Consider the following 17,224-nt stretch of genomic DNA (forward strand, 5'->3'; position numbering starts at 1 on the left):
CTGAAATAGAAAATAAGTGTTCCATTCTTGTCAATGTAACTTCAGATAGACTAGTTAATACTGCCACAGGTTTATCTTCATAGAAAACATAATAGTTGTACTGCTATTGTTTTAACTTTGCAATGCTTTGCCACTTTAGTGGATAAAGGAGTTTGAACAACTTTTCCTATAATTAAATTAACTAACAATTTACTTTGTAGGCAGTTAGGTTTAAATTAAATCTAAGCCTTATTCCAAGTTTATCATATATTTAATTTTAGATGAACGCTGAAGTCAGGGTATTTAACTGGACTTTTCTAAATGAAACAGTTAGTGAAAATGAATAAAGGGACAGCTTCTTCAATATGACATGCTGGGGAGACAATAGGTAGTAGTGAACACACAGTTTTGAGACAGGTGGCTTTGGATTCTGATTCTCAACACCTATTTTTGTTGCCAAATGGCATGTACATAGAGTCAACTTCATCTGCGAGGGTAAATGAAAGGAAAATTCAAGAATATGGCAAACAGTAATCTTTGCCTTGTTTCTTACTTTCTTGGGTCTCAGAATTACAAGTCAGTTCAGGTATCATTAAATGGCAATATTCATCAAGTCATTAACATAAATACATGTTTGAATTCAACCTTTTTTCATAGCCTCTCCTCTAAAAGAGGTCAAGAGCTGCCTTGATCCAGAAGACTAGCAAGTTCAGAATTTACACCCCCAATTCTACAGATACCTAGAACCTATCCAGTTTCTCATGTCTTGAAATCTACGGCTGCCCTTCAGTAATGGTCTTTCCTGCACAAATATCAATTTAATAACTAAGAAAGCAGTAGGATAAGGCTGACAAAGCAAGAATAGGTAAAATGCTTCATTCTTTTCTGACCATTGTAGGTCTGTGGAATTGCTTTCAACAGAGGCATTTCTGACTTTACTTCTCCTGACCCTTATGAAGCATCCAGCATGCAGAGCTGGTATTTTCCATTCCACAACAAAACTGTTAAGACTAACAGCTTTACCGTGTTTTTGCAAGTACTTAAAGGAACCAAGTTCGTACCTACATAACGTTCCACATCCATCACTGAAAAAGCAGGTGAAGGGAGTCTGAGTCCAAGGTCATCTAATTTAGGGACCATAATAGGGACATCAAATCCATGTTTTTCCAGATATCTTTGTGTCAGCTGACTGCCATGCATCTTTACAATGACTTCATCGGCACTAAGAAAAATGTTAAGAATGAAATGTCATTTTTGTTGATAAGCTGTTTATAAAAGTCCTATTAGGTAATGAATTAACTTAGAGAAAAGAATGTGGAAGCATTCATTTCAGTGGTTCTCAATCTAATTCTCCTCTTTAAAACTTTCACAGAACTCTTAGAGTAAAATTCATGTTTAATTAATAAAATAATAGGTCACATAGGAATGTAAAGTGTGAGATGTAATACAACTGTTAGAGTCAAATTATGTATTCATATGAAAAGGTACCTATGATATATATCACAAAAGCAAACTGTATAATACCATTCATAACACAACTACATTTTTAAAGAATTATACACATACACATAAACATAAATGTTTTGAAATAAAAAAAAATCTTGACTTACATTATGTCTTACATAGGAATTATTAAAACCTATTCAATTTATTTTATATACCCTGTATACATTTCATCAACTATGTTTAATTCAATAAGTATTTTGCTATGGTTTAAAGAACCAAAAGCTTATAGAGTTAGTTAAAAGAAGCCCTTCAGTTAACAGCAATAATAGTTTAGATATCTGTGATCCTATTTGTAACCTATTCTCATCTGGGTTTACCTCAGCAGAAGAGTGAATGAATTACTATGGATCTTAATGCTATGTTTTGAGAGTCAAAAATCTTTGAAATAAGTAAAAGCCTTATTTCCTCTCCCTGAAAAATGTCTGCCCACACAGACACGAATTTACATAGATGGGTTTTAGGAAAACACAAAACACCTGAGACCTGTAAATAAGCCCAGACTAAAAATCTGTGGCTGTGTGAAATAAAAAGAAATAAAATCAAGCATTGTTGAGTAAAAAGAAAAACAAGCAAACTGGTAACTGACAGCTTGAGAACAAAAGCCCACCACCACCACCCCAAGATAGGGTTTCTCTGTGTAGCAGCTATGATTGTCCTGGAACTCTGTAGACTAGGCTGGCTTCAAACTCACCTGCATCTGCCTCCCAAGTGCTGGGATTAAATGCTACCAATCCTGGCCCAAGAATAAGTCTCTTAATTCAACAAAAATCACCTGGAAACACTGGTCCGCATTTCCTCTGTCTCACCCAACCCGAGGGAGGCAGATGTGGATGGTGGGTAGTTTTTCGTCACGATTCTGTTTAAGGACTAAAAGGTGGTAAGCAGAGGGAAAGACCGAGGGAAAATAGAAGTTTTTAATGCAAAATCTGAGAGAAAATTCCGTAACAGGCCGAATGTGATACTGTGATTTAAATTTAAATTGTGCTTCCTCTCTTTAACAAGCTGAGATATGATCTTGTGTAAAAAGCCTATTAAGCATTATCTCTTTAAATAGATGTCAGGCAGTGAGTAGGAAATGATCTGAATTAGCATGATTAAATGCTTTATAATGCTTTCTCACTCTCGTTTAGCCTAGACAGCTCAGTATACTCCATTATTTTAAGAATCAAGAAAGAGCTCAGTCCTGATGCCATCAGAGGCTAGGCAATGACCACTCACTCGTGCCTCTGGTGGGCCCAGGCCCAGACAGCCAATACAATGATTTGAAAAGAACAGGGATGCAAAACAGGAAAAGGCCAGAAGAAAAACAGCGGGTGCATTATCAGAAGGAATCAGAAACTTAGAACTGCTTCAAATCAGTATATTTTCAAATTCTGGGGATGAGTATTTTTACAGTGTACATAAACATAGCAGAGGTTCCATGAACCTAAGCCTAGTTACACCTATGCCCTGTAATGTCCTGATATTTTTTATTTCCTTTACAGAAAAAAGTGAAAAGCTAGCTGACACCAATGACATGGAGACCACGAAATTCGAAAAGACTACTTTAGACAATGCCACTTTATCAGCCAATGCTGTTAAATCTTGTTTAAGCCATACCTTGGGAAGACTCGAGAACGTAGTTCTTTAACGAAGGCCCTAGTTCCAGCTTGCACAGGTTTGGAGCCATCATCCGCTTCTGTGTAGTCATGCCTGTGCCAGTTCCTCCTCTTCTTCACTGAATTTACAAAGTCAGAAAAAAAGAAACATTTTTGGTAACTGGCAATATTATGTACTGTCTAGTTGTTATAGTTTACATAATCAGAAGTTAACAACGGTAGGCACAATGAAAACACTCAAGTGTTTTAATGCATTCCCAGCCCACAAAAGAAAATTTTACAAAAGCTAATGCTGTAATTATAAATAATTAACTGAGAGTTTTAAAAGCCTGATCATTTCATTCAAAATAACTTAAAAATTAATTCGAAGAATTTAAAGCAGAAAATGAAGTCTTTTATTTACTCACATTTAACCATAATATGTCCTAATTATTTAAAATTAATTTTTATTAAAACATCAAGTCATACTGTTATTAACCACATCATCCAAATTATCTTCTCAGGATAAGGCATTTAATCACACATCAAAGATCTATTCTAACAGCATAACACCATTCTCTTTTATTTAAAGATTTGGTCTCCAAATAAGCACATTTCTACTGACACAAAGAACAGAGAAGAGTTCACCAAAACAAAATTAAAGCAAGGCATGGTGAGCACATAACCACACCCAGTTTATAAAGCGCTGGGAATCAGACTGAACTTCTTGCATGCTCTACCAATTGAACTATTATACCCCAGCCTGATTTTAAGTTATTGCAAATGCTTCCCCTACCAAGATCCTAACACTGAATCCACATCTAGTAACAGTCACAGACATAACGAATGTAGAAATCAGGGTTATTTATATGTAAGATTCTAAAGATTCCCAAGTAACTTACTATGACTACATCTTCAATACAAAAAAGTTAAGTCCTACCCCACCCCAATTAAAATCTCAAGAAAACTTTTGAATTACAGTTGAATCTTCCTAAGAAATTCCACTAAGATATCCTTTGTGTGTTATTTTTTCTTCTCATTTGAAACCATTCATATAATGGCTGTAGAATGGCTTGGCAGTTAGGAAAACTTACTGCTCTTATAGAGCCTTAGAATTCAGCGCCCATCACCGACATCAGGTGGATCTCTGATGCCCTCTCCTGGCCTCCTCTGGCACCCATACATATGCACATACGAATACAGACACACACAAAACACACATAGAAGTAAAAACAAATCTTTAAAACCACTCCTACAATTCAGGAACATCTTATTGTAGATTTGCCTCTATTATACATGGACATAAAACTTTTATTTCATCTAGTATCACTTGTTTTTATACTAATTATTTTCTTGTTTTATGAACATTTTCTCCCTATTAAATATTCAAAAGCAAATTAGAAACAGCCAACAATTTTAAGATGTAGATGTGCCATGTTTTAATTATTTTTTTATCCTTAAGCATAATGGTGGTTGAATGAGAATGGTTCCCAGAGGCTAATGTATTTGAATACTTAGTCCCTAGTTAGTAGACTTTTTGCAGGGATTAATAAGTGTGGCCTTTGGCCCCATCCCTTACTGGCTGAAGCATTTGGAAGAGCAGGCCACACCTCACCTGGGCAGCACACTAGAGCTGGCCCTTGTGACAGGCAACATGAGCTGAGTGAAGGAGAGGTGGCCCTGCCCCTTACCTGGGCAAAGTGGGAGAGCTGGCCCTGGTGGCATGGACACAGGAAAGCTGACAGGCTGACCAACTCAGCTTCCTCCCAAACCCAGATCTAGGACTCTGAGTTCATCCACCCCAACATCTACCCCGTCTATGAACTGCTGGAGTATATGAAGGGTCCCATTCTGCAGACTCAAAGCTGTAGGATCTCTACAACACAGGACAACAGCAGAATTTCCAATAAGAGTCCCAGTTGAGGATCTAGTACTGACTATAACAAAAGCCAGAGGCTTCAAACCAGACCAATGACTCATTGCAATGATCATTTGCATGTAAAGCTGTTTGGGCAAAAGGGTATACTGTGGGACACAACACAGCTTCCACACAGCAAGATGATCTTGTTCTATTTTGTTTTTCTCTTTTATTTTTATTTTTTGTTTTCACTAAGGGGGGGGGGGAGTTGCAGGGGTGGAGGGCAGCCATGAAGGGATGGGGAAATGAGAGGAATTGGGATGAATGATGTAAAATTCACAAAGAATAAAAAGTTTTTTCAAAAAATAACTGAAATGGGGCTGGGGATTTAGCTCAGTGGTAGAGCGCTTACCTAGGAAGCGCAAGGCCCTGGGTTCGGTCCCCAGCTCCGGAAAAAAAAGAACCAAAAAAAAAAGAAAAAATAACTGAAAAAAGAAAAAGTATGGCCTTGTTGGATGAGCTATGTCACTGGGGGGCAAGCTTTGAGGTTCCGAGAGTCTGCAGTTCCCAGTGCATACTTGCTCTGCCCATGGGTGTTTGTCACAATGTGAGCCCTCAGCTGTTCCTCTGCTCTGTCACCATGGGCTCCAAACTGTTCGAAACTATTAGCCAAATTAAACACTTAAGTTTAAAATTAAAATTAAAACTTAAGTTGCCTTGGTCATAGTGCTTCATCAAAGCAACAAAAAGTAATTAAAACAAGCACATCATTTGTTCTTAATCTTTCTTCATATAGCATTGTGATTAGCAGTCAAGTACATAAATCTGTTTCTGTGATAAATTTCCAGAAATGCTAGAAGACACTGGTGATTTGACTGAGAATAGCCACCAAAGGCTGTTAAATATTTTTTTTGACTTATCAATCATCACTTTATTTCTGCTACAAAATTCACCAGAAAAAGGTACTGCAACAATCTAATATAAAGCAAATCTTTAACCAAAGAACATGGTATAGATCTTTTAAAAAATATTGATACTTTATCACAAGAACTAGAGAAAAATTCAATTCTATCATCAGGACCAATGTTAAATATATTTAAATAGTTGGTCCCCATTTGGTGGCTATCAGGGATGGATTAGGAGGTATGGTCCTGTTGGAGGAGATATGTTGCTGGTAACCAGCTTGAGGTTCCAAGCCTCCCACCATCCCCAGTACACTCTCTCTGCCTCCTGCTTGTAAATAGAAATATGATCAGCTCTGTCCCTTCCACCTGCCACCATGGCCATGCCTTCTCTCTGCCATAATGAAACTCTAACCTTCTGTATCTGTAAACCCAATTAAACTGTAAGTCTCTTTCCTCTGTAAGTCGCCTTGGTCATAGAATTTTATCACAGCAACAAAAAAACACAAACAGCATTATTTTAAGGATACTTATATACCATAAAACTGCCTCAAGGAAAGTGGGTGTAGAACAACACAAAAGCTGCCTATTTGTTAAGTAAACTATGATATCCTCCCCCTCCCTTCCCGCCACCGCCTTCTTCGACACAGGGTCTCTTTACATACTATTAGCATTCCTGGAACTCACTATGCAGACCATGATGCTCTTGAATTCAGAGATCCACTTGCCTCTGCCTCCCAAGTGCTAGGGATAAAGACATGTGCCACCATGCCCACCTAGAGGTTCCTTTTAATTTTTGCAGGGCACATTAACCAGTGAAGTATACTCAATTTATAACTTGATAACTATGAGTCCACACTACAGCTCTGACAAATAACTACACATGATTTAATCAGGTAATTTACCATCTCATAAAATATTTTTGCACATATTGAAGGAGGTAACATAGGTCAAGTACTTACTCTTGACCTATAATAACTTCCTCTAAAGGGCTGACCAATAGATTAAGGGAAGCATGCAACTGTCCTATTTGGCCAACAAGCTTAAAATATAAAATCACCACTACAACAGCTGACTGAATTTTATTTTAGAGGAAGCCAGTGAAGGAATAGTTTGGTAGTGGTCACAGGGACTGGGGAGAAAATGTCTGCCTTGGTTGCATGTGCCTGAGGAGCAGACAGAATATATATTCAAATGCTGAGCAGCTCTCTGCTTTACAATAAGGTTCTTAACAACTGCAAAGTATAATCTAATTCACCTTATTGTGCATTACAATGTCTCGATTGCATCCATAATAAAGACATCTGGGATATTCTGACAGGAACAAGAAACCCTGGATATCAAGAAACACTTAATAGCAGAGGGAAAGGAATTAAAAGGAATTACCCAGGTTCAAGTGGAAGGAGAAGTGAGGGAGGGGATGAACCAAATCAAGACAAAACAGATTACTGCATCTTGGGCATCTCTGAATACTCAAAGTTGGATGTTTGCCCAGAAGATGGCCAGTGTCTGGTATGAAGGTCTTTAAAGAGAAGAGGGACTTTAAGGGCCAAGTAATAGGCAAGCATCTCTCTGAAACATCTTTATTCAAAGTGCAAGTTGTGATCCATTATGGTCTGTGTAATCAACTTAGCAAGTGTGGTAGGATTTTTAAAAGATGACATCATATAGGAAAAATAGAGTGTATCTCTTGAAGTAGTACTGCCCCTTAGCAACTATTTCATATAAATAAAATTCAAATCATCTCATTTGGGGAACAGATATTTGAATTCTATACCAAAACTGATATAATAGAATTTAGTTCTGTTCCACCTGAAATACTGTGTTGTTTACTTCTTCCCAACTCACTCCTAACCAAAACTTACACAACATACATTATCAGTGCTACGAGCACTGCTACCAGCAAGACTCATGTAACATTCCTACAAGGGGCACTAAATTAAAGGTGTACACTGTATTTGTCACTTGTACTTGACATAAAGTATTCTTATGTATTCCTACAGCTTAAATTCCTCAGTCTATTATAAAGAGATTAATAAGAAGATTATTAGTATTTCTTACAAATGATCAGTCTAATTGTTACTACATCTCTTTTCCATGCTATTTTTATATAATGAAGTTTCTACTTAGAAAACTATAAAGAGACAAAACCCCACACTGAAAACAAAGAGGCTGCAGGCTGCCTACGTCCCACCTATGTTCACCTAAGTATCCTCAGCCAAAGTCCTTGTTTTGTTTTGAATGTTTTTGAGACAGAGCCTCACTATGCAGCTCTGGCTGGCCTGTAACTCACTATGTAAGACCAGGCTGTCCTTGAACTCCCATAGATGTGTCTGCCTCTGCCTTCCAAGTACTGGAAAGGGGAGCTGGAGAGATAGGCTTTGGTGATCTGGGTGCTGGAAATTAGAGTCTAAGCCTTAGCCTATAATGGCTGAGCTGTCTCTAGCCCTCCTAGTTTTAAAATAACAAAGTCTACTGTTTCCTTTAATTTTGTGAACACAAAAATTATATTTTACAGTCAATAATTTGTAAAGAAATAACTATACCCCAAAGCCTTTTTAACATTTTCTCTCACAATGGTACAATGACATCTCAATTTAGTGTTTGGAACTATCTGTAAAAGACCAAATAAAAATATTGTTTTGTTTCTAATACTGGTATACTATAGACTGGTGGACAAAAAGGATTCTGACCTTGACTTTGTATTCTCCAAAAAGACTGTCACCAGAGACTTGCTCTGGCCTTACCCTCCATACCTATCTTTCTATGGACATTAGGGGTGCAAAAGGGAGAAGTTTTAAGCAGATAATCTTTGACATCCAAATTCAGTAAACACATGCACTCTTTTACCTATCAAGACCCTGATTTTCTCCTAAATATTCAATGTGCATCTGACCATTAAGAGTCAAATCTTAACTTTGCACACTGCTCCAATACAACATCAGTCACAGTAAGTTTCTAGAATCAAGTAAGCTTTTCTTGACATGCTTTGTAAATTGAAAAGATGTACTTAAGTTTAGAAACTCTACACAAGCAATTAAAAATGTTAGTATTTTTCTCCCTCATTCTTGTGGCATATTTAATTATTCAAAGGCTTACCCAGCACTTGAGAGGCAGAGACCAGTTGGATCCGCTCCAAGTTTGAAGCCAGCCTGTCTAGAGTGCGTTCCAGTACAGCCAAGGCTACACAAAGCAGCTGTCTTGAAAAACTACACACACACACACCACACACACACACAAATTTAGGACCAGTGTGGGCTAAAAAACAGATTGCCTCAAATTATTAATTATTTTTTCAGACATAAAAAAGTATTTTTTAAAAAATCTTTCCTAATGTTCTTAGGAGGTATTATATAATAAAAGTGCCATCTTACGCATGCTAAGTTTCAAAGGTTTTTCATTTAAGCATTTAGTACTTACTTAAGGAAGAACCATGTAGAACTGCACAGTTGGGGCAGTGATACAAGTCAATATCAACAGCATGATGTTCTTCTACACCAACACAGCTAAGACAAAAACAAAACGTAAATGGAAAAGCTTTGCTTATTACAACTGGACTTGAGCTGAGAAATATACAATAACTCAAACAGCAAATCTGAAACACAAGAATAAATTTTATTATCTTCTCCCTCCACACACTTGCTAATAATTGTGGGGGGAAACACAACCCAATGTGCAGGAAGCGATTCACTCCCAGGTACAGCAGAGACATCACAAATAGTGCAATTATAAGAATAAAACCTTCAAGCACTGTGTAAATGTCATTGTTCAGAAATTACTGCCAATAAGATGAGTCAAAATGATAAGTAAGGTAAGTCATAATGAAATTCTGAATTATTTTCATCTTAACAATGAATGTACTATATAATTATTTTGTCTATTGCAGAATTTGCAAGTAGAAATGTATATCCTTAAATGAATGTGTTTGAAAGAAGAAGACTGGCATTACTGACCTAAGCATATACACTTCAAAAACGTTACCAAGAATATCAAAATAAACCCCAAGAACACACCACGCTCCACCAAAATTTTGGTTACATTCTACTCAGAACTAGAAAAGGCAATCCGAAAACAATATGAAAACATAAAAACAATCCAAAACAGAAAGGGATAATGGTGTAAATATCCTAATGCCTAATCTCAATGCACAGAGCCAAGTAGCAGAAACAACATGGCATTCCCACAAAAACAACTAGTACAAGGAACACTGGACATTCCCATGGAGAACAAAGCTAGAACAAACCCAGCACTTATCCAGCATTGGTTATCCAACATAAAATTCACTTCAAAATGGACTAAAGATCTTATTTATTTTTAAGATTTTAAAATTTGACACTGTTGGAGAAACTATATATACAAAGCACTACAGACAGACACAACCAAGGACTTTTTGAAAAGGCGTCTAATAGCACAGAAAATAATTTCAAGAACTGACAAAAGCTACTGCATGAAACTTAAAAGGAAAGAATCTGGGCTGGAGGGATGTCTCTGTAGTTGAGATCACTGATGCTCTTCCAGAAGACCAGAGTTTGATTTTCCAAAAATAAATACTCTTCTACACATAAATAAATCTTTTTAAAAATTAAATTCTTCTGAAAATGACTAATAAATTTCAATTCAAAGAATATGGAACCTGAAACACATTCTAAACATGATTCTAAAATAAATGTAGAAATGAAAAAGGCCGAGAATACACAAGATAGCCAAGTATTCATAGAAGATAAAACAAAGTTCTACTATATCTGAACATTTATTTTAAAGACCATTCAAACTAGATATGTCAGTGTTCCCCAAGTACAGATCCATATCCACAGGGACACTTAGGCATAAGGGAATGTAGAAGGGTCACTGCAGAGCAAACAAACAGGATAGACTTTTTAATGAAAGGTTCTATAATGTCTCATTTATTTGCATGGGAAAAAGAAAAAAAATCAGGTATGTTTTTCTTTTCTTTTTTTTTTTTTCTTTTTTTTCCCTTTTTTTCTGGAGCTGGGGACCGAACCCAGGGCCTTGCGCTTCCTAGGCAAGCGCTCTACCACTGAGCTAGATCCCCAACCCCAGGTATGTTTTTACAATGTAAAAATGCTCTGTAGTGGGGTTGGGGATTTAGCTCAGCGGTAGAGCACTTGCCTAGGAAGCTCAAGGCCCTGGGTTCGATCCCCAGTTCCGGAAAAAAAAAGAACCAAAAAAAAAAAAAAAAGCACTGTAGTTGCCAGGCATGATAGCACACACCTTTAATCCCAGCACTTAAGAGACAAAGGCAGATGGATTTCTGTGACTCTGAAGCCAGCCTGGTCAAGATAGTGATACCCTATCTCAAAGACAGAAAAGAAGAAGTTTAATGAGATGATAAACCTCAGTACAAACATTTTACAGAATAGCACTGCAAGTAAGGTTGAGTGGTAGAAAGTTCATCTTAAACAAGCAGCACTTACAAGAGGAGAAACTGGTCATTTAGGCCATATTAAAGTAACTTCAGTTCACTAAATTACAATTTTATGAAAAAGGGCAAACATAAGTCAGAATAAAGGACATTCCAAAGAAGATACTCACCAAAGAAATTATACCCAAAATGTAATTATCTCCTCTAAAGTCACGGAGAGGAAAGCTGTGTGGTCAATATGAATATGAACAGCCATTTTAGAGAACAAAGCACATGAAGTACACACCTACCTTTATGCTCATAGCCAACCTACTTATGATAGTCTATCTACAATAAAATTACAGTACATTCTCATAATAGAATCCCATGGAGAAATGAATATTCAATGAAAAACTACATGAGCAAATTCTACAAATTAGGCTGGAGAAATGGCTCAGCAGTTGGTGAGAGAACTACAGAGATGCCCAAATTGGTTCACAGCACCCATGTTAGCACCCATGTTAGCACCCATGTTAGCACCCATGTTAGACAGGTCAAAACTTCCTGTAATTCCAGCTTCAGAGAAGCCAAGCGTCCTTTTCCACCCTCTATGGGCACTGCATTCAACATGCATAAACCTGTATCAGACACATGTAACTTTTTAAAACTTCTACAAATTAATCTATTAAATTTAAAACAAGAAAAACAAGAAAAAAAAGACATGTCATGGCACACACCTATTAGCACAAAAGTGACTCCCACAATACTTAGGGAAAAAGAGAAGCCAAGGATATTCCAATTAGTTAAGAATATCTAGGACAAAACTTGACTATTAATTCTCGAAGACCCATGAGTTCCCCTCTGCAGTTTCTAATTCTCACTACACCTCATCTCATCTATCTGCTTATTAAAATGCCAGTGAGCTAGTGTGATGATGCACCTCTCCAATACTAGCACTAACACAGCTGAAGAAGGACCAGAAGCCCAAGGTCATCGTCAATATACAGTGAGTTCAAGGCCAACCTGGGTTACACTGAAACACTCAAAGAACAAAATAATATAATGTGTATTAAAACATAAAATATAAGATATGCCAGTGATGTCTTCGAGTTTTCAGCCAATTCTCATCAACTAACCGAACATACCTAAACACTTAACAAATTTGGTAATTCAAAAATAGTCAATTTGGAGGCTGGAGAGACAGCTGAGTTAAAAGCATTTGATGCTCTTACAGAGGATCCAGGTTAGGCCCCCAGTACTCATATGGAGGCTTACACTTGTCTCTACCTCCACTTCTAGGGAATCTGACACCAGATTCTCTGTGGGCACTGCATAATGTCTATAATACATTTATATTAAAAACTAATACATCTAAAATAAATATTTTTAAAATAGTAAATTTAGAGGCTGGAGAGATGGTTCAGCAGTTAAGAACACTGACTGCTCTTCCAGAGGTCCTGAGTTCAATTCTCAGCAATCACATGGTGTCTCACAACCATCTGTAATAGATCCGATGCCCTCTTCTGAAGAGAGGTACAATGTACTCATACATAGAAAAAAATAGTAAATTTAGTAAGTAAATAAATCTGAAGAGGCCCATTTATGAGTCAAAATAAAATTTTAAATAAATTTAACATTAAAATAGAATGTTTCGGGGCTGGGGATTTAGCTCAGTGGTAGAGCGCTTACCTAGGAAGCGCAAGGCCCTGGGTTCGGTCCCCAGCTCCGAAAAAAAGAACCAAAAAAAAAGAACCAAAAAAAAAAAAAAAAAATAGAATGTTTCTTAACCAACACACTTCAGTTCTATCAAGCCTATCCACTCCACCCTCCTTACTGCTCATTGAAAGAACCTATAATCTCTCTAACAAAGGTAGCAGGACTCATGAGATGCACAACTTGAAATACAACATTTTATAACTTTTTAAGTCTGGCACAAAACCTTTAGTCTCGTCTCCATTTATTTTTCTTTTTAAATTTTCCTTCCTATACAAGCTGTCACAATTTTCCTAACAGCAGAAAATTCACTGTTACTACACCGCTGTGTGTGTCTACAGGGGTGACAATATGACCTTTGCTGAATAGTTTCCATCAATGAACACTCTCACAGCCATTTAGTGAGTGTGGTGGTGACAACGTTAGCCCTTTCTATTGTTTTATCTTCTGAAATTGTTGCTTAGTTGGCTGGAGGGGGTAGGGGTGGTGGGTAGAGAAATGGAGTCTTGAAAACAGAATTGAATTAATGACTAACCAGGATTTACCAGGATCTGCCAAACATTTTTTTCTACCTCTTGGATAATGCACCCATTTATATTCTCTACTCTTGGAGCTGTAAGAGTAGGTGGTCAAATTCTTTTAAGAGCCTATTACAGTGGATTCCATTAAACTTTCTTCAAATCATTTTCCATTTAGCACCAAGTAGCCATACCCTACCTCATCTTCAAAACCCAGAGCAAATTCTTCCTCCTGGATAGCATAATCTTATTTTCTTTCACCGTTTAAATCTAGAATCAGGTTAGGTCTTGGGACAATTATGGACATAACACAAACCCAATTCCGCTGCTTCATAATTTCCCATAATATGAAACACTTTTCCTACATCTAACAGCCGGGTTCATATTCTCAACTGTCTTATGGCTTTCTAACCAGCTAAGAACATCTTCACTAATAAGGATGAAAAACAGAAGACAGTTTAAAAGGAAACAACAAAGAAGTGAGAGAAAAAATGGTAGGTGGTAAAAAGTATATGAATTGTGATATAAAACACTCTGAAAATATTGCTGACACAATCCTACTGATATTATTCCACAGGGAATGTGTGAAAATAGAATGGTTCAGGTGTTGACGCCTTAGCTGTGTGTGTGTTGAGCATGAAGAATTGCCCGTGCTTGTTGTTTTGGCTGTCCATGGGGCACTGAGTGAGCACACAGACCAAGCGGTACAAGGCAATGGGACTTAGGAATAAACTACTTTCTATGGAGGGACTAATATCCATGAGAATGCTCCAGGAGGAAACACTTCCAAAGCACCACAAAGTTCTGCTGTTTTTCACTGCCAGGTAGTCATTCCACTAGCCATTCTACCTCTCAGGCTAATACTCCTCACTACGACTTACCAATCTACACCCCAGCTTCTGCAGCTTCTTGTCAATATGTGTTTGGGCACAGTGAATAGGAAAGTAAGTCATTAACAGAGACACGAATATAAGTATCTCTTACAGGTATTACAGTGAAATATACATGGTAAGAATTGTTTTGTAGGGGTTGGGGACTTAGCTCAGTGGTAGAGCGCTTGCCTAGGAAGCGCAAGGCCCTGGGTTCGGTCCCCAGCTCCGAAAAAAAGAACCAAAAAAAAGAAATGTTTTGTAGAGCAGGATTTTGGTATAATTTGCCCTCTGCCCTCTGCCTTCTTCTGTCTAACCACTCCACACACATACACACCCCTCCTGTAACCACAGAAAATAAAATAGCAATAGAGCCTGAAAATTTAGAATCCCTGTTTGTAGCTGATTCTATCACATGATGCCTTCTTCATGCTGCTGACTTCATATATTTTAGTATGGTTTGGCTTTAAATTTTTGGTTTTATGTAGCTGAGGCTATGCCCTGAACTCCTGATCCTCCATTTATCTACCTAGGATTGTAGGCAGGTGATGCAAGCTCAATTCCCTGTAGTTTTTAGTATTTATTTAAATATTTACTCACTTATCTTAGAGGTATGAGTGTTTTGTCTGCACATGTACTGTGTATCATGTGTATGCAATGCCTAAAGTCCAGAAGAGGGCATCAGGTTCCCTAGGACTAGAATTACACAGTTGCGAGTGGTAGGAAAAACCTCGGGTCCTCTGGAAGTGCTCTTAACTGCTGAGATATCTCTCTAGACCTTAATTTTTACTCTTATTCTGTATGTGGTGTAGGTGCCTGCAGAGACTAGAAGAGGGTACCAAAACCCTGGAGCTGGAGTTACCAGTGGTTATAGTCACCTAACCTAAGTGCTGGAAACCAAACTTAGGTCCTGTGCAAAAATAGCAAGGGCTCTTAACCCCTGAGCCATCTCTCCAGCCCCTCATTATGTATTTATGACTACTGATTTCTACCTAATCACATCAAGGAAAAAAATGTAAAACTTTGTATGAATCTAGAAATCCATGAAATGCTTGATGAGAACAGTTCCTTGTAAAATTCAAGATTTAGAAAATGAACATTCAAAAAGAAGTGTTTCTAACCCCCGTAACAATCGGACTGTGACTCCTAATGCCCATAACCCATTAGGATCCCCGGTGGATCTTTTCCAATTGCTACTACGCAGCCTTCCCAAAGAAGGAAGTTACAGGATAGAGTTACAGAGGAGGAGACATGAGAAGATCTTCCTGAAAAGCAACAAATCCAGGTGCAGATAGTCTATTATGTCCACACACACACACACACACACACACACACACACACACACACACACTGCAATAAACTGGTAGCAATTCTGAGGCATCTAGGAAAGAAAACATAATGGATGTAAACTGGAGAAGAGAGCTAACTGCAGCCTTCTGCACAGTCTTCTGCAGCTGAAATCTGCATTGAGAACTGCTTGTTTCAAGAAAGGGGGTGGGTGGGAAGATGGCTCAATCTGTGAAGTACTTTTAACATGCAAGCATGAGGACCAAGTCAGACCCCCCTCCCCAGAACAAGCTAAGCACTATGGTATATACTTCTAATCCCAGTGTGAGGGGTGGAGATAGTAACCCTGGGACTCAATGGTCACAGTCTCATTGAGTTGGCGAGCTCTGGGTTCAGTGAGCCCTGTCTTAAAAGATAATGTAAAGAATGGCTGAGGATGATACTCAACATCAATCTCAGGGTTCCATACAAATACACATGCATGTGCATGTACACACATACACACATACACACACACACACACACACACACACACACACACACACACACTCCTAAACCCACTGTCAATCTACAGGGAGAGTTAACAGGTAGCCCAATCTTTATTTTAACAAGCTCCCCAGGTGATTCTTTTGCAGCCAGCTTGGCAGAGAATGGCACTGGGGAACTATTAATCTGAAGTCCTACCAGAGAGGCCAGTACAATGTCGATGCACAACTACTTTCTACGAAAACTGTTCCTTCCGCGATTAGGCTTTAGGCTCCATACAGCTATTATTCACACACAATTCAGCATCTCCTATTCAGACCAATCTACACAATTCCACCTCAAAGTCCATCCATACAAAATTCTTATCGACTGGCATAAAGCAGGAATGCTAAACAGAACAGGAGATGCTAGTCTGGTCTACTACCTTAGACATTTAAATGTGCATTGAGCTAGGTGTGGCGGCACATACCTTTGATCTGGGGCTCCCAGAGGCAGAGGCAAACAGACCTCCCAGTCTTGAGATCAGCCTAGTCTGTTTATCAAGTTCCAGGTCAGCCAGAGTTACATAGCCTGTCTCTTAAAAAACAGAAGATACATTTTGCAAATATAAAAAGGGAAGTGAAGTAAAATGAGTATGAAGGGAAACAAACTAAATTTTCTTTCGAGAATTTTTTTCTGAAATATTCATATTTTTGCTGATGATATGGGATCTAACATTTTTTTGTTTAATTTTTGAGACAGGGTCTCACTGTGTAGCCTGGAGCTTACTATGTAGACCAAGCTGGCCTTAAACCACAGACCTGCCTGCCTCTGGAATTAAAGGTGTGAGCTCCTAATTTTTTTTCAGGTTTGGCTCCAAATTTAGAAACAAAATGTTCCTACTCACTGCATATTTATGTAAAAATCATTTATTATGTTTCCTTTGGTATACCTCCAATTGTCAATATATTATCTTGGTTTTCCAAACATTGCTAATAAAAAGAATACTGGTAAATAGATTATAAATAGAAATAGGGTGATTGTTAATATTTTTGGCTTTATTTATTTATTTATTTATTTATTCGTTTATTGGTTGTAATGTGAAACAAGGACATACTATATAACCCTGGCTAGCCTGAACTTTGTCTCAAATTCAAAGAGACCCAGCAACCTCTGTCTTACAAGTAC

At 37.8% G+C, this 17,224-nt stretch overlaps 1 protein-coding gene across 9 annotated transcripts in view; it reads right to left on the reverse strand.

Moving 5' to 3' along the window:
• Positions 1–17,224, reverse strand: part of Kdm7a (lysine demethylase 7A) — a 126,717-nt gene that overhangs the window by 32,252 nt on the left and 77,241 nt on the right. For 8 of the 9 annotated variants that reach the window (XM_063286832.1, XM_063286833.1, XM_063286827.1 and 5 more), the window contains 3 exons: positions 9,243–9,328; positions 3,085–3,202; positions 1,041–1,201 (listed from right to left, as the gene is read on the reverse strand). In XM_063286832.1, the coding sequence (XP_063142902.1) occupies positions 1,041–1,201; positions 3,085–3,202; positions 9,243–9,328 (365 nt within the window). Of the gene's footprint in view, positions 1–1,040; positions 1,202–3,084; positions 3,203–9,242; positions 9,329–17,224 lie in introns of those variants that run through there. The other variant, XM_039109019.2, reaches the window with a different exon arrangement.

Source organism: Rattus norvegicus, chromosome 4 (genome assembly GCF_036323735.1).
Source record: "Rattus norvegicus strain BN/NHsdMcwi chromosome 4, GRCr8, whole genome shotgun sequence".
NCBI lineage: Eukaryota > Metazoa > Chordata > Mammalia > Rodentia > Muridae > Rattus > Rattus norvegicus.